At 48.1% G+C, this 20,264-nt stretch overlaps 8 protein-coding genes across 8 annotated transcripts; 2 read left to right on the plus strand and 6 right to left on the minus strand.

Annotated features, from left to right (window-relative positions):
* Positions 1-4,768: 4,768 nt before the first annotated feature.
* On the plus strand, positions 4,769-5,090 carry N7487_004485 (uncharacterized protein; the record flags this gene model as incomplete). Its single annotated transcript, XM_056872232.1, has 3 exons — positions 4,769-4,919; positions 4,998-5,053; positions 5,085-5,090. 3 exons carry the CDS (start codon positions 4,769-4,771, stop codon positions 5,088-5,090), a joined length of 213 nt encoding a protein of 70 aa, XP_056729952.1.
* Positions 5,091-5,884: 794 nt separating this feature from the next.
* On the plus strand, positions 5,885-6,529 carry N7487_004486 (uncharacterized protein; the record flags this gene model as incomplete). The annotated part of the gene is made up of 1 exon (XM_056872233.1): positions 5,885-6,529. The coding sequence occupies one exon, from the start codon at positions 5,885-5,887 to the stop codon at positions 6,527-6,529; it is 645 nt and encodes a 214-aa protein (XP_056729953.1).
* A 592-nt stretch (positions 6,530-7,121) lies between these two features.
* N7487_004487 (Zn(II)2Cys6 transcription factor domain-containing protein) lies at positions 7,122-8,674 on the minus strand (the record flags this gene model as incomplete). The annotated part of the gene is made up of 3 exons (XM_056872234.1): positions 7,122-7,946; positions 8,072-8,416; positions 8,468-8,674. The coding sequence occupies 3 exons, from the start codon at positions 8,672-8,674 to the stop codon at positions 7,122-7,124; spliced, it is 1,377 nt and encodes a 458-aa protein (XP_056729954.1).
* A 594-nt stretch (positions 8,675-9,268) lies between these two features.
* On the minus strand, positions 9,269-10,117 carry N7487_004488 (NudC domain-containing protein; the record flags this gene model as incomplete). The annotated part of the gene is made up of 3 exons (XM_056872235.1): positions 9,836-10,117; positions 9,410-9,731; positions 9,269-9,300 (listed from the first exon to the last, which is right to left on the minus strand). The coding sequence occupies exons 1-3, from the start codon at positions 10,079-10,081 to the stop codon at positions 9,269-9,271; spliced, it is 600 nt and encodes a 199-aa protein (XP_056729955.1). The 5' UTR covers positions 10,082-10,117.
* Positions 10,118-11,343: 1,226 nt separating this feature from the next.
* N7487_004489 (uncharacterized protein) lies at positions 11,344-11,655 on the minus strand. The gene is made up of 2 exons (XM_056872236.1): positions 11,485-11,655; positions 11,344-11,432 (listed from the first exon to the last, which is right to left on the minus strand). Exons 1-2 carry the CDS (start codon positions 11,615-11,617, stop codon positions 11,383-11,385), a joined length of 183 nt encoding a protein of 60 aa, XP_056729956.1. The 5' UTR covers positions 11,618-11,655; the 3' UTR covers positions 11,344-11,382.
* Positions 11,656-13,923: 2,268 nt separating this feature from the next.
* On the minus strand, positions 13,924-16,560 carry N7487_004490 (uncharacterized protein; the record flags this gene model as incomplete). The annotated part of the gene is made up of 1 exon (XM_056872237.1): positions 13,924-16,560. The coding sequence occupies one exon, from the start codon at positions 16,558-16,560 to the stop codon at positions 13,924-13,926; it is 2,637 nt and encodes an 878-aa protein (XP_056729957.1).
* A 561-nt stretch (positions 16,561-17,121) lies between these two features.
* On the minus strand, positions 17,122-18,816 carry N7487_004491 (2-(3-amino-3-carboxypropyl)histidine synthase subunit 1/2; the record flags this gene model as incomplete). The annotated part of the gene is made up of 1 exon (XM_056872238.1): positions 17,122-18,816. One exon carries the CDS (start codon positions 18,814-18,816, stop codon positions 17,122-17,124), a length of 1,695 nt encoding a protein of 564 aa, XP_056729958.1.
* A 249-nt stretch (positions 18,817-19,065) lies between these two features.
* N7487_004492 (maleylacetate reductase) lies at positions 19,066-20,201 on the minus strand (the record flags this gene model as incomplete). Its single annotated transcript, XM_056872239.1, has 2 exons — positions 19,066-19,613; positions 19,676-20,201. 2 exons carry the CDS (start codon positions 20,199-20,201, stop codon positions 19,066-19,068), a joined length of 1,074 nt encoding a protein of 357 aa, XP_056729959.1.
* Positions 20,202-20,264: the final 63 nt, after the last annotated feature.

Consider the following 20,264-nt stretch of genomic DNA (forward strand, 5'->3'; position numbering starts at 1 on the left):
AGATAGGCGTCAAAACTGTGACCTCAACTAATGCTCCAAAAAGTGCTTTTTCAACCTGGCAAGGTCATCGAGAAGCAAAGCCGGAAGCGAAGCAAGAGAAGCTTCCATTCGAGAAGAGAAAATGTCCATATGGCAATGGTCATCCACACCACAAGGTGGCCAACTGCTGGCTTATGAATGAAGCTATACGCCCAGAAGGATATACCCTAGACGAAGGGAAGCTAGAGAGAGCTAGAAAGAAGCTAGCAAATGATCCAGGGTGGAAGCAATAGGTCGACAAAGCTGTTAATGAAGCTAAATCAAAGCATTATGAATCTGTAAACCACGTTAGCTTCGCCACCACCTACCAGAGTAAGCAACAGGGCAGGCCTCAGAGCAGGCCTCAGAGCAAGCCTCAGGGCAAGCCCCAGGGCAAGCACCAAGGTAAGCTACTAAGTGAAGCTATACAGATTGGCAAGCATGCACTCTCAGCTGCAAAGACTGGCGAGCTCTCTCTCCGCAATCGATGGATTCTTGATACTGGGTCCAGTTCATATGTATGCAATAACAGAGCACTGTTTATTGATTTTACGCCGGAAGTCATAGATTTGACAACTGGTGACAGTACTACGTAGGTGCTAGGGAGAGGCAAAGTTCGACTAGTCGGCAAGCATCCACAGAAAGGGAGAATGGAAATCACATTGAGTGATGCTCTCTACTCGCCTAGCTTCCATACAAATCTAGTGTCGTACGCGATGCTAAAGAAGAAGGGGGGCACCTGGTGTCAACGTACAAACTGCATCCGAGATCTAAAGGATCTACCTGTTGTCAATGTACATCTATGGGACCAGTTTAACCTCTGGATTTTCGATGAACTAGGAGAGGTTCTACCGCAACAAGCATATGCCACACAGAGATCCTTAGTAAAGCCGCAGGAATCAAAGGTATCGGCTGACATCTGGCATCGGCGACTTGCTTATATTGAGCCCCGCGCCGTAGCTAAGCTTGCTACTATGGTAGATGGTATAGTCCTCTAGGAAGCAGAGCAAGAAGAAGCTTCATTATGCCAAACCTGTCATATTGGGAGAGCACCAAAACAGATCTCTCGCCGGCTAGTAGGACGTACTTTTGGACGATTTAGAAGGATCCACTTTGATCTCATACAACTGCCGCTAGTATACAATAGACACCGATGGATATCTCATTTCTATATGGAAGGAGTACGATTCCATTGGATAATGACACATGAAGTGAAGCCTGAATGCCAGCTGGCGATCAACCAGTTCGTACAGCTAGTAAGGAATCAGTGGAATCTACCTATCAAGGCATTTCACTATAACAATGAAGCTGCAGCAGGCAAAACAGCGGAGCACAGTTTGACAAGCGATGGTATCTTGATATATTATACTCCACCCGGCTACTCAGAGATGAATGGGTATGCCGAGAGATCTGGCGGGATGATCATTACCCGTATGCGTATGCTCTCTCTTGAAGGCAAGCTTCCGAAAGACCTATGGCCTGAATTCGTAAGCGCTGCAGTGTGGTTATTGAACCGTACCCCTATATACATTGCTTCTGAGAACAAGTGGTTAATACCATAGGAAGAAGTAAGAAGAGAATTTGCTCCAACAGCCCCGAAGATCAATCTAGTAAATGTTAGATTATATGGAAGTTTGGCGTACTGCCGCATTGAGAGGCAGATCCAGTCAGATAAGATAAATCTAAGAGCAGAGGTCGGCTTCCTAGTCGGATACTTGGCATCTAATATCTACAAAATCTGGTTTCTACACAGTGGGAAAGTGAGGTATATACGAGATGCAGTCATTAATGAAGCACGTAAATACTCGCCGGACTATAAGAAATCTCAGCCTATTCCACTACCATTAGTGAGAGAGCCAGAAGAGATTACGCCCGACGAAGTGGCGCAAATCATCAACCATCAGATCGCTAGCCAGGAAGCAACTAGTACGCCGGAAAGTGAGTATCAAAACCGATAAGATGAAACCGACGATGCTCTACCAGATGCTCTTCCAGATACTCTACCAGATGCTCTTCTAGATGCTCTTCCAGATACTCTACCAGATACTCTACTAGATACTTCATAAGATATTCAGCTAAGTGAGGTTGACTACCGAGAGATCACCCCACTTCAGGGGGTAAGCAGGCAGGCATTAATGCCTACCCCAATAAGCCTACCACCTATACTTCTGACCTCGGTCAGAAAAGAAGCCGGTAAGATCTAGGATATACAGAAGGATCAAGATCCATCACCATTAACCCCACCAAATGAAGAAACTGGCTTACAGCAAGGGGTGGAAACTGGCCCTGATTAGGGGGTGGATACGCATGATCTAGATGATCAACTGCTCAGTGAAGATCAGGCCCATGAAGAAGCCTATGAAGAAGCCAATGAAGAAGCTAATGGAGAACCTAATGAAGAACCCAATAGAGAGGTGGAAAATGAGCTAGAAAGACAGCTCCAGGCAGAACTGCTAGCACTAAGCAGAGAGATCTCCAGCAATATAGATACCAGCAACATACTAAGTGGACGTCGAATACGCAAAGCAAAACAAGATGACGATTTTGTATATACAACCACTATAGTACAGGGTATTGACGAAGAAGAGCTACCGGCTCTACTACATGCATTTGCAGCTGGTCTATACGCCGAGAAACCAAACGCTCGCCGCTATCGAGATGATCTCCCACCACCACCCAAGTACTAGAAGGATGTCATAAATCATCCTTTTCAGTAAGGTTTTCTCGCAGCAATGAAGAAAGAGATCCACTCTCTATCTGAAAAAGAGACATTCGAAGTCATTAAAAAGCCAAAGGATCGAGGGATACAAATCCTTCCCTTACTATGGGTTTTTGTATACAAATTCGACCAGGACGGTTACCTTTTGAAATTGAAGGCTCGAATCTGTGTTCGTAGGGATCTTAAGACGATTACCTATAAAGAAAAGAGAGCTGCTACGCTAGCAGCAAGAACAGCAAGAATGATCTTTGCACTAGTCGCTGCCTTTGACCTAGACCTCCGTCAGCGAGATGCTATCACTGCATTTCTGAATAGCAAGCTAAGCCAAGAGAAACCGACGTATACGCAGATACCAGAAGGGTTCCAGTCCCTAGGTAAATGCTGGAAGCTTCGTCGAGCATTGTACGGCTTACGGATCTCGCCACGTCTTTGGCAACAAGAAGCAGCTAGTGTACTCCGAAAACTAGGTCTGCAACAAGCACCAGAAGACCCTTATGTCTTCGTCGGAGAAGGGCTAATAGTCTTCTTCTATATGGATGATATCTTAATTGCTAGCCATGCAAATGCTAAGGCAAGAGCCATGCAATTGGAGCGAGATCTAGAAGCCCACTGGGAGCTGACAGATCATGGAGAAGCATTATGGTTTCTCAATATCCGAATTATTCGCGATAGGAAGCAGAAGAAGCTCTGGCTATGTCAAGATAGCTATATGACAAGCATTGCTACCCGCTACAATTTGACAGATCGACCACCTATCTATACGCCACTACCAGTTGACGAATTGACGCCTTACCAAGGCGTAGCCACCCCGAAGGAGATCCTTCTCTATCAAAAGAAGGTTGGATCCGCAGGCTATGCCACCACTATCACTAGGCCAGATGCTGCAAAGGCCACCGCTCGACTAGCTCAGTTCTTGACGAATCCAGGGCCCCAGCACTACCAAGCAGCTGACCGGGTCATCAGTTACCTATATACTACCCGGAACCTAGCTATTGAATATAGTGCAGACGCAGTAAGCACTGGAATCGATTCCATACAGTTCGCAAGCGATGCTTCATACGGAGATCACCCAGATCGAAAGAGCTCTGCAGGCTACATCTGTTAAGCTTATGGTGGACCAGTTGACTGGAAAGCGAGCAAGCAACCCACCGTGACAACGTCAACCACTGAAGCAGAGCTGCTAGGCCTATCAGAGACAGGGAAGCAACTTCAATGGTGGCGTCGACTACTAAAAAGCCTCGGTTTTGAACCCTCCCACAATATGACGATCGACTGCGACAACGAGAGAACGATCAGCCTACTTACTAGTGAGGACACTGCCTTCGAAACGAAGCTTCGGCATGTCGATATTCATCATCATTGGCTTCGGCAAGAGGTTAGAGAAGGACGCATAATGGTGCGATGGGTGCCGACGGCGAGCATGGTCGCAGATGGACTCACAAAGATGCTATCTCGCCAGAAGCATGAGAGCTTCCTAAGGATGCTCAGGATGGTGGACATAGGCTATCTAATGGCCTAGTCAATTAAACCATGGAGATCAATATGCCGATCTAACAAGTCCAGCAATCCCATACTGGGATAGCTGAGGGGGTGTGTCGGAGCATGACGACCGGCATACCGGGGGATTTATTAATCCTACACATTTTTGTAATTAATGTTATGTAATCATGGCTCCATATAAATTGTACCAAGAGCCGATACAGAAATACAGAGAGTTGAATACCACTGATTGGACCCCTACATTTACAATACAGACCAATCCGACAAAACTTTGTTCGAGCACATATCTTTCTTGATTCTATGTTTACAAGAACAGTGGGCCGCTCATGTGGCTTTTGTCATTCATGACGTGAGACTAATAATATGATCTACTCCTAGCACAGATTGAAAAGGCAATATATGGCAATTGCAACCATCATCTAACCTATACACCCTCATCGTCCACCTTCTCCCAGCCCGATACGGCGCTTCGCTGGGGGTTGCAACCGAATGCCCACAAACCTTCCACTGAGTCATCGGCTGTTCACCATCATGGATACGGGTGACCTAACTGTATTTGTGATTGCAGCAGAGCGACCGCCTGTCGTAGCCGTCATCTGCGGGCACGAGGGGGAAAAGCTCCGTACCCTCCTGTGTAGCTGGCGGTGGGATAATAACTGTCTCTACCGCGAGTGTGTGGCACGTACGCGGAGCTCGCTGGAGTACTTGGTTACTCCTAATGACTGGCTAAAATCAGTTTGGCTAACCAGGTGATGTGAAGAGGCGCTGGGCTCGGAAGCCGTCGAGTTGTTCCCCATCATCCTCCTCCTCTCCCTTGTAAGTTAACTTGGGTGAACAATTCTCTCAGGGTTGATTTTTATATCAATTTCGTTTCACGGGCAGATGTCATTGTTTATTACTATGTCTAATTTGTAAATGTTTCTGATAACATTATTTCTATTTTGGTTAATATATTTTATTGGTCAAAGGGCGCGAAACCCAAAATGGCAAAACTAACTCAAAAAGGCAATTCATAAGCCATTTACATGTCAAAGGATATACATAACTACAAAGTCCTCCTCACATACATCTGAAAAGACATCCAATACTATAGCAAATCCGATTAACCCGTCAGTCGTATGTCTTTTTAGTTGTTTTTTGAGATGATCCTTAGTATATAAACTGCGAAGAGGAAATTTCTATATATAACCTTTTATAACCTTTAGTAACCAGCGATTCTTCCCGAGGTCCAACCTTGAAGGATTCCAATTTTAGTGCCTCAGGCATCTATACTGTCGTATCGCGAGCCAATTAGAGTTTCCGGAAATTTGGATGCCTGCGGGTGCCTTGTCCGAGTCAGCTTTCATCTGGCCTTTTTTTCACCCCTCATCTTCTTCTTTTCTCTCTCTGTATGAGCATGTCTATCGAGAGATTCATATTTGATTCATATTCTCGCTGTTTGTCCGGTTCAGGTCCGGGGTTTATAAACGCAAGTGGGGTTCAGCCCACGATCAGCGTTTGAGGCTCAACGGCACTGCTCATACGATAGTTCTTGGCTGGAACTGTTTCTTATTACAGATCTCACGGACCAACTTCCTCTCGCCATAATCATATTACTATTGGCTTCAACACTGTCAATTAGAAAATAGACAACTACCTCATTGAGTCATGTCGTTCCTCTCGGCACTCTGCGGGTGCTTCACCCAAGACGAGAAATCCCCGCAGTCCCATTCATCCCCAGAGATGATGATCCAAAGATCCAATCCCAACGGCATCCAGACAGGACAGTTTACCCTCTCTGAAGAAGGCGAATTTATTCGTTCAGCACCCCCAACCGGGGGCCATGGGCACGGACCCCCACCCTCTGACTCGGAGGATGGGGGCTATTCCAGCGTGGTCCCTCTCCCGCAGTACACAGCCCGTCCAATGAGCCTCCACGAGAAGACTCTAGAAGCCCATATGCGTGACCCAGCTATTTCCTCCGAGTCTCAGAACTCCTACCCCCATGACGAAAAAAACGCCAGTCGTTACGACGAAGATCTCACCTCCGATAGTTCATCGGCCATTTCCTTTCCCAGCAGCTACGGCAATACCTCCACCGCAACGAGGGACACCCCACCACCGCCATACTCTCCTCGTCACTCTGCAATGCTGAGTCGTTCTCGGTCCATGTCCATCTCGTCCGCTATGGCGGTCATCATTAATCCGCCGCCTGCCGCTCGTATGGACGGCTCCCGGACTGGACCTACATACTCTGAGGAGGATGACCGGTCTATTCGCCGTCACCGACGAGTCTCCTGGGAGAGCCGGTGATACAACCTCGTTTAATGATTACGGAAAGAACGTTTGCTTGCTGCCTTTTTGCTTATCAGCTGCCTGTTTAATATTTTCCCACGTCGATCTTTTGGTCTGGGCAGATCTGGAATCGCCCGTCGTGGATTTCTTTTACTTTTTTTTTTTACATCATTGCTTCATCGCTCTCCATTCTGCTTATTTCTTTTATTATCGTACTGGTTTATTGCACATGACGCGACGACATCATTTATGGATGCTGATGGTATGTTTACACGACTGGGAATTGGGCAAAAGAGATTTACTCTTGGATAGCTTTGGATACTAATATTGACCTGCACATACTCGTCTGCCGTGGGTGAGGGAGAACACCGTATCGAGATCTTCGGTTACCTTGGTTCTCGCTCGCATCCTGGCAGGCATAAATAGTGTAACAATTATGATAAACCGAATGCATTATAGACACTTTGTCAAATTGGACGATCCAGATCTAGCTTTATTGCTATAACCCTCGATAAAACACACCTAGATACATACATTCATGCAGGCAAACCAACAAAAACAGGGTATCAACGCGACAAATCGAATTAACCAACTTCACCCAAAACCAACATCAATTCAACTCAAGAACCCTGGCCCTTTCCTGCTCATGCCTAAGCAAATACCCACAACATGACGCCGGAAACTCCAACAACCTCAAAACCAACGGATCACAACTATCCTCCAAAAACATACAGATAGCCGTACACTCCGAACGAACCCTCATCTCAACCCACCACTCCTCAACATAACACATAAGTCCCAACCACCAAGCCAACAAAACCAACGCCGGCGTCTCCTTCCTAAGCAAGCACTCATAATACGGATTCTCCAGCCTCCCCATCCAAGTATTATAAAACTTCGAACTACCCGTAACCCTCTCAAACGGCAACAATGCCATAAGCATCCTCAAAGGCCACAAATACGGATTCTCCTCAACAGTCGTCTGATCTCCAATCCCACAAAGATCCGCCAAATCCGGATCAAGATCCACGCGGCCGGGACGCTTATCTTCGTAGTCTAGGGATGGATCCCGCGATTCCATGAATACTGTCCACCACATGCTCTGCGGGAGCCAGGGGGTTGTACGTTCGAGGAGGTAGCGGAGACCGGTTTGGAGGCGGAGCCAGGTTAGGGATGTTGGGTCTTTTGTGAAGACGAAGGAGGTGCGTGGACTGAAGGTTTCTTGGTAGAAGGAGTGCATGCTGATCATTAGACAGGCAGAGTAGAGTTTGTCCATGTTTGAATAGGTTATTTTTTTCGAGACTTCTATTGAGTATTGGTTTATTGTTTGTTGCCAGTGGTAGGCTTCTGCGAGGCGGTAGTCTTTGTTTTCGGGGAGGAGGGTGCAGAGGTGGGTTGTTGCTGCTCCTATTATGGCGTGCATGAGGAAGGGGGTCTGTGGTGGTCTGAGGTTAGTTTTGATGTTGCATGTTGCATTAGGGAGGCTATAGGGCTGTGTGTAAGGTTTGTTTGGGGGTATGGCTATGGTGGTGAGTATAGATGAAGTATGAATAGGCTTACTTCAAAGGCAAGTTGGACCATTTTACCCATTACGATTCGAACGGGTGTTTGGCTTTCGGTTGCAAAGGCTGGGCCCTTGTGGAAATGATGCAATGCTTCTAGGGTTAATTTTGACAGTTTGGTACCATTTGCAGATGGTGGATGCAGCAATTCGGTCAACTTGTCTGCAACCATCATTAGGGACATTGAAGGGGCTAGAGAATCAATCGAAATCAAGTCAGGGTTGGTGTCGATGAATTGGGAAACGATGTTGTTGGTCTTTTGAGGTCGGGCTGGCTGGCTCGAGTAGTCACACTCGATGCCATGTTTTTGACATCGCAGACAATGTGGTTTTGCTTCATCACACTTGATCGATCATTATCAGCTGGTAGTTGATAATGGGGGCGTCGGAAATACCTTGACTCTTCGTTGCTTACAGTTCACACAGCCGGCCCGGGATTTCCGATGAGACCGGCGGGAATGATAGACCTGCTCAGACTGTTCGGACCCGCAGTCTAGTGAAGTCTTTGATTTGTAGTTTGGGATTCGAAAGACCATATTCTGTCCCTGCACGTGCCTAGACGAGCGTGGCCGGGTTTGGGGTTTAGACTGCACATCATCCATTGTCTTTTTGTTTTTGTTTTTTGGAGTATAAATTTGACCAGTGGGTTATTTGGCGATGGTCTATTAAATCAGATGTACGCTGAAAATTATACGAATAATCCAGCGCTTCAAGTATCAAGATATTGGGTTTTGATATAGCCCTGCGGCTGATATCCAAATCGGGCGCAAGGCGATAAGTGGAGGCTCAAGTGTGTGGAACTGCGGCTTGTTCTAATCAGCCTGATCACTTAGTTTGTCCAAATAGAGTGAGATGCCAAGTGGCGACGGAGAATACGGAGGCGAAGGGAAGATCGACTAGAACGCCCGGGCGCTATTCCCGATATGGTAATTCTCGTATTCCCAAGTGTCAAACGTTGGCAGAATGACTAGAGAATAAACGAGAAGTTGACCAGGAATCTGACTAAAAGACATCTACTGTCAAGAATATATAAACTGTAGACCCATACCAAGTGTTGGGAATTGGATTCGAGAAACGCCATGCAATTCATCATTCATCGAAGATCATCCATGCGCATAGCTCATACTTCATACATTGATAATAACTTTTGCGTAGGGAACAAAGCGGCTAGGTATCGTTGAATACTAATCTTGGGTTTAGCCCATCTTGGCATTAGAGAAATCCATCTCTGCAAGAGCGCAGGTTAGCAACATATTCAAACGCAAGAATGCACTCCCGATGTCGTCTCCGGGGATCGAAGTGACCAGCAAGAGATGACAGGGACGATAACAACTTACCGGGATGCTCAGCCTGGAACTTCTTCAGCAAATCCATCTTCCGCTGCTCGTCACTACTAGGACCACCCATCTCCTTCTGCCGTTGATCATACATCATCTTCTCGACCATGGCGCGAGTCTGGCCGTCCAGATCGCCCAGACTGGAGTTCTCGGGCGTAATCTTGGTGACATCGATTTTGGGAGCAGTGGTCACGACATGGGGCCACCATTCGACCTTGTTCACCTTATCGAGGTGGATATTGATTTCCTTTCCGGGCGGGGTGGGGGTAGTCTCGAGGGTCCAAGAGGATTCATCAACGAGGATCGGGTGGGGGAGGTCACCCTGAATAGGAAAATGGAGGTAATTAGCAAACTGCCTTTTGAGTTGATGTGTTGATTTAGAGTGTCCGGTGTAATTCTCCGGGTGGAGACACAGTTGACACATACCTCGATGAGGGGTTCTTGACCCTTGATCGCGACACGGATTTTGTTCTTGGTCAACAGCACATCCAAGTCGCGGCCCTTGAGATTACTCGGAATTGGTGCTGTCACATCCACATCACGAATAGTCTGTGTCCACTTGTAAGGGAGCTGAGCTTGTTCGGCATCCTCGCGGGCTTTACGCTCTTTGTTCTCGCGCTCGCGTTCGGCTAGGTCGGCGGGGGAGGGGTTTTGATCAAGATCGGCAGACATGACGGCAGATCAGAAATAGAAATGATAGAGTAAGGGGGGGGATGTTTGAGTAGACGGTGTAACGGTGAAACGGTGAAACGGTGTAGGTATTATTGTAGGTATTGCTGTAGGTATACTGTAGGTATCCGGAGTAATAATTAGTTGTCCAAGTGAGGGGAGCGCAAAATCCCAAAAAGGAAAGATGTGGAGACCTTGGCTTTTCCTCCATTGACGCTTTTGCCGCCAACCCTAATCGCCTCTACACCGCGATATCTTTACAATGGTCTTGTACTCCGTAGCTTCTTCGGGAGTTTTGACTGCATAATCTGAAATAGGAGTACAGTGACAGTTGCAGGCACAAAGTCCACCCCTTCCAATGTTATCTGTATTCAACATCTCAAGTGGGTGGGTGTCTCGGTCATTTGAGGGGGAATTTTGACAGTGCTCTCGAGAACGATATTGTATTCTGAAGCTGGGAATGCGGAAGACATCCATGACTGGCAAAGCGCAGTAACGTATTCCGCTACGAACACTAATAAAGTCAGACCAGTTACCACCACGCCACTGTGAAATACATACCGGAAAAGCGCATGGCAGAAGGTAATGTCACAATAAGCCCCAACGGTAACGTAAAGAAAAAGACTTGTGGCCCCAGTGGAAAGAGGATGTTGACCAACCGATCATTCAGACGGATATGGTGGCGTAGCCAGCCAAAGTGAAAAGTAATAAACGCAAGCAGTACTCCTAGAAGCACACCGCTTACAATCACGGTGGCATTGTGAGCGACGACCTCGAGTGGTCTAACATCGAGTGTCAGGGTATATCTCCTACCGTTTTGGGACAACCTACAAGGATGATTGGACAACTGGGTCATTAGCGGTCATGACGTGCAGCTGAAAATGAGACATCTGGAGAGTGATTGGAGTGATTAACAATGCAGTCTGGCAGTGCAGTAGTGCAAGTCGGTATACCATCGTAAACCCAATAAACCAATAAGCCCCAGAAGGTAACTGCCCCCCCACTTGAGGCTCTCTTTCCTTTTTTTTTCTTCTTCTCTGACTAGACGGATATAAGGAAAATTGTATTCTCATGCATGTTGCCTTGTAAACAAAAAGCGAATGACTGAAGCTTCCAGGTATAATGTACTCCCCCAAAAAAATAAACACCCTCTGATCCTGCCCCCAATGCTCTCATCATATCGTAGAGAGAAAGAAAAAAAAAAGCAAAAAAAAAAAAAGAAAACGCAAAACACCAGAAGCTAGGTTTTTCAATAAAACCCACAGCTTGCATAGACGGTTTCAATCAAGAAAATGTGGCGTAGATCAACGCTGCTCGGTTTGATTATTATTTGAACTTCTTGCTAGTTCATTTTCTATGATAGCTGTCAGTTCTCTCCTTCTGCATATGTCAGAAAATCAACTCACCTCGAATTTTGTCGATCTGCTTTGCTGTGTCTTGGAGCATCTGATCCCATTTCTTTTGGTAATCTTCAACAGTCATAGGCTGGGACTCTGTCTTCTCTTGAGGGTCCTCCTTGGGTGTCTTGATTTTGTCCATGATGAATGTGAATGGTATAAAGTCCGAGAATGGAATGGGATATAGTTCTCAGGGGCTCAAAAAGGGTTGAAGTCGGGAGTTGATTAAAGTCAAATAGACGTGCGACAGCAAAAGGCTTTATACAAACGACATAACTAAGAAATTCGGTTTTTTTTAAAAAAAATCGGTTTTAATTAAAATTTCTAGAAAATAAAACCCCTGTCCCTTTCCTTTAAAATAAAATAAATATATGTATATATAATCCCAACAAAATCCCTGTCAAAAAAATAATAATAATGTTTGCTTCGGAAATCGACCGGTCACGCGTCTAAAAGGTCGAGGAACGCGTTCACCGACATCTTCCTAGGCCTCCCTTCTGGAGCCTAAATCGACAAACGGGACATCGGACCGCTTAGCCTGGGAATAGCAAATATCTAATGTATCTTATTGGTGAGGATCAATTGTGACGGGTTCAGGTGTTAGCGCTCCTTTGGGTATGTATTTTTTTTTTTTTTACCCCTTGAGAAAAGTATCAAATTGACAGTGATATGATGTCAGAATATAACGGGACCTAGCGTATGGTACTTATTTTCCCCTACATTTCTGTACTCCATATATTCCATTCCATCATTCCAAATATGCCTTGTTATGTCTTGTCAGGGCTAATAGGATGGCTTCCAGCGTACCGAAGTTGTCCCGCACCCAATCGGGGGCTGTGGAACTACATCCGCGCCAGCCGATCGGATATCTTAGGATACTTTTAAGGGGTGAAAATGGTTCGATACGTCTCACATGGAAGAATAAGAATCAGGATATTTAAAAAGAAAAAGTAATAGAAAGTAATAAAAAAAATAGAAAAAGGGAAAAAGGGGCACCGGGGAAGCGGGTAGAACTGGATTGTTCCCAGTGATCGTCCGATCCACCCGAGTTGATACTTTCCACCGCGATCTATAACGGACTGCCGAAAACCCCGTATATACTCCACTATCAGCAGTTCCAAGGTTCTTCCAGTCGACGTGTTTTCTCGGTAAAAAACAGGCAACAGAAACACATCTCATAACATAAAAATAGAAGAAGAAAAAAATATATCTATATATATACTCCGTATATAGACGCCTAACATCTCCAGCCCTCCAGGGCTGGCAGGCTAGCTGAGTCACACGGACCGCTTGAAACCCGTACACACTACCGGAGTATGTACCAACTAGAGCCCAACACTACCGAGAGTGGTCCAAGGCCCTATTGGCTCAAATAGCATATTCACCGCCGATAAGAGCCCCGGGACGTGCAGAGCCGGTAGACGTTGCATCTCGACAATCCACGTGGTATGCACACACTAGCGCTGTGTCATGGCCGTTGTCCTTGACCGCAACCCTCTACCCATCGACGGGCCGACACGTTCTGAGGCGTTTTGGTACTTTTGGTGCTGTGGCCAAGGTCACGTCAGATGATGAAACCGCAGTGGGATGTTCTTCGGGCGCTAGATTCGGGTAATCTGATCGTGGGGGTCTCTCATTTGATCGGGGGCTATGCTTGTTCTTCCCCCACCAGCTGACGGATGACGATACTTTAATGTGCTTAGATTATACTAGTCCGTTATCTGCATGGAGTAAGTATTGTTCCAACGCCCATAGTGCATTATGACTGGCTAGTATGGTTTGTCCGAGCTGGGTGTGGCGCTATTGTTTATACAACCTTGGATTAGACAAGGGTTCAATGTGGAACCTAGTCCAAGGGAGGTACGATTATTGGTGTAAGGCCACAAGGATGAAGAGTCAAATAGAATAGCAAGTGGTAAGATGATACCTGGTTTTTGAGGATATCCCCATTTAACTAGTGCACATTCCTACAGTCCACCCATCAGCCCATCCACTCCGGCAAAGAAACGAAGAGAAGAAAAAGAACAAAGAAATCGTAAATTCTGGCACTGGTGCCTGCATCCATTGGCCAGTTATGTCGTCAACGCAGTAAGCCCTTCCCGATGAACTGCCGGGTAAATGGTGTAACCCATGCCCTCCATCTGCAGCCTTAGTCCGGTTTGAAGAGGGGTCGGGTGGAAGCAAAAAAAAGGTGTACACAATGCGCCGATCCATTTCGCTTGGTACAACGCCGAATTAGTACACCATGGTATTGATCCCCCTGGGGTAGATTGCTTCGAAAATATTCCATAGTAGATAGATTCCCCTATGACGCCAGGATATGAAATCGCTGAAGAAACTGGAAAGAAAACAAAAAGAAAAAAAATCGAAAAAAAACAAGCTGGGAAAAATATCTTGATAGTCAATGCAAGTCCGAGAGTCCGAAATGGAGACGGTGAGCGCGTCGGGCTAATGAGACTCCTGGAGGAACCACTCGAGGTCATCAGGCTCGAAGTGCGAGGCGGATGTTTCCGCCGCTGCAATGTCACTTTCGAAAAGATCGGCGATGCCGTCATCAAAAGGGACCGTAGCCCCCGAAGGCAGACTACTGCGTCGCTCGACGAGGTCAAAGAACTCGCCTGCAAACTCGGCCAGCTCATTAGCCACTTTGAGCTCCAGGATGGCTTCGAGCGCCTGCATTTCCTTTTTCCATTTGCGATCACGTTGCGCCTTTTCCTCGTGGCGACGGCGGCACAGACTGTCACGAGGGCGGTCTGTCATGCAATTGGGGCACAAGTAGTTCTCCTCGCAATACGAGCATTTGCATGGTGGGTGGGTATATATGCAGTCCGCGCATACATACACCTTGCAGCCTTTGCATTCTCGCAGATAGCTGGGGCACCTAGGACGCGGGTCTCTGATACCGCCTCTGACATCCCTGATTCCGGTGATAGGATCAGCCGGGGGGCAGAAGAAGGATTGGCAACCCTGCCATCTTGGGGTTTCATATGTCGGCGAATCAAAGAAGGTGGATGATGAAGATGAGGGAGGGGAAGAATGGTCAGACGCAGGGGCCGAATATGAGCGAGATTGTTGGTTGGAGAAGAAGGAAACATGAGCCGATTGATCACCAACATGTGATTCGGGTGTATTTTCCTCGTCCATGCTATCTTGTCGTGAATCGTCAATGAAGCTTTTGTTTGTTGAGTCGAGAAGCTGTTGGGTTCTGAATGGTAAGTCGTATTCGGGAAGTTGACTAGAGATGAGGGATGCTGAAAGATTTGCTGCGAATCGATTCTGAATAGTTTGCTTTTCTGTCTCGAGGTCTCGATAGCCGCAAATCCTTAAACGAAGCCCGCGGAGGTCATGCTCAATGCAGAGGGGCTTGGAGCAGCTCTTGCAGTGCACCTTCCACTGTGGTGAATCGTAACATCCTTGGCACAAGTTACGCGGACACGGCGAAACTTCCCGGTTGGGAGGACCTAGCAGCCACTTCATCATCGCCAAATGACCTGTTTCAAGCGAGTAGTCCGGCTTGCTCGGATCTCCATACGCATATTTAGGGAATGTCTTGCTCCATTCACTAACGGTGTACTCTAGGTCCTCCCAACCTTGGCCACGAGGCAAAGGCACGGCTCGTACCTGGTCCACTTCACCATTGCGAGGTCCGATGCTAATCCCGCCTCCCCCGGAGAGGTCAGGTTTGGTGCAACACCAATGGAAATTGAGGATAGGCGGTGGGTCCATCCCTGTACCCTGGGCTTGATTGGGATCTGCCAGGATATCCACGGGATCCTGCATTGAGCCCGGAGAATGTGTGGCCCCAGGTGCCCACCAGAAGGAATCTGGTGCATTCTGGGTTTTTTCAGACGAAGATGGTGTACTTCTGTGAAGATACGGCCGTTCGTGGGCGCAGCTCGCACATAGTGTTTTACGACATCCGACACAGTGCATAAGGACACTGCAATGTTCACATCGTTCTGAGATATCTTCGAGGCAGTTGTCACAGCGGATTTTGTCGACAAATTGAGTGTGACTCCGGCGCAGATGGGCAGGTATCATTTTCCCTTCACCCCAATCGATACCCTCACCAGTTCCTAATGCCTCACCATAGAATCCAGTGTCACGATTCTCCCACAGCTTTCCATCGTATACGTGCGGCTGGGGGGTCTCGGAGTCGGTTGGACCGATCCAATTTTTAGATCTCCAGAGTCGATCAAAGACTACCCAGACTTCCGGCGACCCTGCCCCATGGGGGAACCTCGATTTGACGTAGCCGGCTCTGCGAGCACATCTACCGGCAGGTGTGGTGCACCAAGCGGTATCAGTCCAGATGCCCAGCTTGTGGCAGATATTGACAAGTTCATGGGTCGACTCCGCGTCAGCGTCCTTCCGCATCAGTGAAGATGATAAATAAGGGCGTCTTCGATGATGACGGCATCGGTAGGCGTAGATACTCTTGAGCGCGAGCCGTTGCATCCCGGGAGCGCTGCCGGTATTATCCCCCATGTCAATGTCACATTGCAGCGCGAACATAGTCAAGAAAGGAACAATATGATATTTCAAAGATACGTTCTTGCAGCCCCGAACAGACAGATGAACCAGCGTCTCCCGGCGTGAATGCAACACGGTTGAGGTCAGGTTCTCTCCTGAAATGGCCGTGTTATCCAGTTCTAGGCTTTTCAAGCACCTACTGAATGGTATCACAACATTCATCAGGAACATGTCTAGGGCGTAGGGTCGGGACTGACGGGCCGGGGCTGTGTCAGGGCCGCTTGGGTCATTGATTTGAGTATTGGGTAGAGTGGTCGAAGGAAATTGTAGGCGAAACGAGAGTGACTTCCATGCGGTCGGGTATGATCGAAGGAACGTACGGAGGTAACTTGAAGTGTGATACAGCTTTATGATTGTGTCGGTTGGGATCTGAAGTAAAAGAGACTCGAATATGGGTGCATTTGTTGTTATCACTCGCTCAAAGGTGGACAAGATTCGTTCCTCTGAGGTAACGGGGTGTTGCAAGGCATTTTCAAGCACCGTCAGGTGCGATGCTGGGTCCTCACCAGCGACGTCCCCCCAAGCCATGGTGTCAAGACCTTGATTCATCATCGGTCCTGGGTGAGGAAAAGATGCCAGTCCTTAGATCGAATATCGAAGTAGCGCGAGGTCGCGAGCTCGGCGGGTAGAGACGCGGCACATGATAAGACAACTTGAAGATACAATCGAGGGGGCAAGCACACCCTGAGGTAAGCCACCATGCAAGGCCATTAAAGGTAAACAGTCGATAATTGAAAAGATGGGGTCGCAAGGGCTGACGAATTGGGGTATCAGAAGGGGAAGGGAGAAAGGGAGGGGTATAAAAATGAGGGGAAAAGGCGAATTCCCAAAGAGAGGGAAGAGCAAAGAAAGAGAGAAGTATTACTTATGCCCCTATCACTCTGAAGTAATGAAAGGGAGCAAAAAAACAGTGGGAGAAGGAGATGCAAAAGCTGAGCAAAGACAAGGTGATATCCGGATGCGCCCGTGAGGAGAGACGAGCGTCATGTGATGGCCATCAAACCCCCGGATTTTGATGATCTGCGTAGTTATCGGATTTCATTATGAAAAGGAAAATAAAATGCATTGATCGCTGCGTCTATTGCAAATGGTTTCTATGCTAGGCCATGTGGACTAATGTTTGTCGGTTGCATCACCTACAGTGTAGCCCCTCGCAATACCCTTGCGCCCTTCCTTGACCAGGGTACTATCCTCCGAATCTTCCTCATCATATCGAATATCAAAGTCACTACCCAGACCCTTCCATGTCCGTTGCGATCGCAAGTATTCTGCTCCTGGTGAGACGGCATTGCCGATCATAGCCAAGTCACCCTTAGTTCGTCGCGCCAGTGCCCTAGCAGCAGATGGCCCGCTGGTAGATGATCCATCGACCTGGGAAGCGCGCGGCGCGGGATCCCGCATGGGACGGGAATGTGAGACGTATCGACCGGTGCGGAAATCAAACTCGGGCGGCGCCGACTCGGGTTCTGACATGTCGTCCTCATCGGACACGGTTGCGCTATTGGATGTTCCCTGGCCATCCCCATCTCCGTTGACCTCCTGAGGTGGTGCGTCAAGGACTGCCTGGAAATCACTCTGCCAAGCTCCTGTCCACACCCGGTCTGAGTCGTCTTTCAAAGCCAGCTCTAATTCGAAGGGAGTGATGACTGGCTTCCAGAAATCCTTGCTATCCACCAAAGAGCTCTCCCAGCAGCCAATGACAACCCAACCACCAATTTCACTGAAATTGGCTACCTTGGCAGCATTCAATTTACCAACCACGAACATGTAGCTCTTCTTGCCTGCTTGGGCAATCCGCTCCTTGACATGTTCCACGATATGCAGGTAGTTCTTGACACTCAAAGTGTTGATAAGAATACCCCAAATAGGCACGGTCGTTAGAGAGGCAAGAGTACCATAACGGCGTCGCAAAACTGCAGCAGTGGAAGCAGGCAATGGCTTGACATTCTCATTGGACAGGTCATTGGTGGGATAAATATGGATCGCGGCAACACGAGACGCAAGTGTCATCATGAGAGCGGTTGGTGGATCAGAGATGTGAAACAGTTGCCAATCGGCCAGCGTCTCAGGTGCCTCTTGAACCGACTCTGGGACTGTGCGATTGGGGATCGACGAGGAAGGCTCATGAACAACCTCCGTTGCATATATGTTGCTATATCCCTCTTCCACCAGGCGAGTATATACCGTAGGAACGTGGTCTGCGTAGGTAACATCGGCTGCGATAATAACCTTCGTCGTTAGGTCAAGATAAGTCGCCTTGAACGCCCGTACCACAGGCTCAAGAGGCAGATTCTTATGCGTGAATACATGGATCACGGGTAGCCGAGCTGTCGGTGACAGACAGGACCTCCCGTAATGCACAACCACATCTGCGTCCACATGTTCCGCGGCCACTTCGTCGACGCAACAGGTACCGTAAGATGTATCGGCTAAAATTGTCAAGCGAGGCGGGTATTGTTCCTTTTTATCCTCCACCTGGAGCTCATTTATCGAGTGGGCGAGGGTAGCATCGGTCTGGTTCGAGGGCTGTGTGCCATTGGTGCCGAGTTCCTCGCGTTCCAGGCCCCGGCTGAGCAACTGAAATACTCGCGGGGCATCAGGAAGCATATCATCTGGAAACTGGAGAGCAATGCGCTTATACCGTGCTTGGCGAATGTCCTTCAATGTGCGCTCGATATCGTAGGTAATGGAAAGTTCATCGTCTGACACTGGAGCCGTTGGATCTCGCGTGGCCACTGGAGTAGTTTCTTCGAGAATACGATCATCAGCAGTCGACAGCACAGGGGCTGACTTCATTTCAGACCCCATTTTGTAAGATAGAGGGGCAAGTGTGGTGCTGAGCCAAGAACGAGAAATTGCTGAAAGTTTTTGGAGAAGAAAAAAAAGTTCACCCCACTTCACCCCGCCATGGATAACTGGAAAATACAACAGAGCCCATTGGCAGAGCAAACCAACTTGCTGATAATCACATTTAGGTGAAAACATACTCGAATAATTCACCAGACACAAGAGCTAGTTACGCATTTCATCATGTCGACATAAAAAGGCAAAGGATATCTACAAGTCCGCTCGTGCTGGCTCTCCCGCCCAAACCCTGCGAAGCAATTCGCGGATCGGCGTGCGTTCAATCGGGCGAGGATTCCAGTAAGCATTGGATAGCGCAATATCAGCGGCTTTATCTATGTCTTCTTCCTTCATGCCGAAATCCTTCACGCCGCGCTTGACCTTGAGCTTAGTCAAGAGAACGTTCAAACCGTGGATCGCGTCACCATTGCTATCTGGCAGAGCGTCGGCCAACTGCTTCATAGCTTCAGGTATGCTAGGTGCATTGTAGGAGATAGCATGAGGTAGGACAGCGGTATGGGTTTCGGCGTGAGGGAGATTGAAGCTGCCGCCAAGTGTGTGGCACAGCTTGTGGTGGATCGACATGCCCACGCTACCTAAACAGGTCCCACAGAGCCAGGCACCATACAAGGCTCTAGATCGTGCTGATTGAGAAGACGGGTTCTCGACAATCTCGGAAAGAGAGGATGCAAGTGCCCGTATACCCTCGAGTGCCATCATGTTGATGATCGGGTTAGTATTGCGCGCGTAAAGGGCCTCGACTATCCAGAACGCATTAGATTCGTGCATAGGAAGTTGACGCGAATTAATCAGATGTATTTACCAGCATGCGCAATGGCATTGACACCGCTAGTAGCACTCATAGCCGCCGGCAAGGTCATTGTGAGGTCCACATCGTAAATAACCGTGCCAGGCAATATCTTGGGGTCCGAGCGAGTCTTCTTCAATCCATCGGCAGTCTCGCCGAGGATTGGGGTCATTTCGCTACCAGCATATGTAGTCGGAATACAGATATGCGGCAGTCCAGTGCGAATGCTGATCGCCTTGCCGAGACCGATAGTGCTTCCGCCTCCAATAGAAACAACAGAGTCGGCTCCCTGGGCCGTGGCATACTCAAGAGCCCTGTCTGTGACATTCGTGGGAGTATGCATGGTCGCCTCGCTGAAAATACCGGCGATTTGACCCTTGAGCACATTCTTTACTCTCTCGGCTTGGCTAACCTGCTGAGGTGTCGAGAGCACCAGCGGGGCCTTCACCTGCAGGCGGGAGACCTCATCGGGGAGCTTTTGCAGCGTGCCGCTGCCGAAGACGACACGGCCAGGGTTGGGATTGTACTCGAAGGTATCCATCCTGTGTTTGAATCATCTGAGAGCGAGGCTTGTCATCTTATAGTCCATACCCCACACCCCACC

The sequence above is a fragment of the Penicillium crustosum genome (assembly GCF_028827405.1).
Source record: "Penicillium crustosum strain IBT 35664 chromosome Unknown utg000002l_segment0_segment0, whole genome shotgun sequence".
NCBI classification, from domain to species: Eukaryota; Fungi; Ascomycota; class Eurotiomycetes; order Eurotiales; family Aspergillaceae; genus Penicillium; species Penicillium crustosum.

Bases quoted from the DNA above. Each gene is read 5' to 3' on its own strand.
- N7487_004489 (XM_056872236.1), bottom strand. From the start codon at position 11,617: ATGGACAAAATCAAGACACCCAAGGAGGACCCTCAAGAGAAGACAGAG. The intron at 11,433-11,484 runs GTGAGTTGATTT...CAGCTATCATAG, and splicing joins GCAGATCGACAAAATTCGAG to AAAATGAACTAGCAAGAAGT.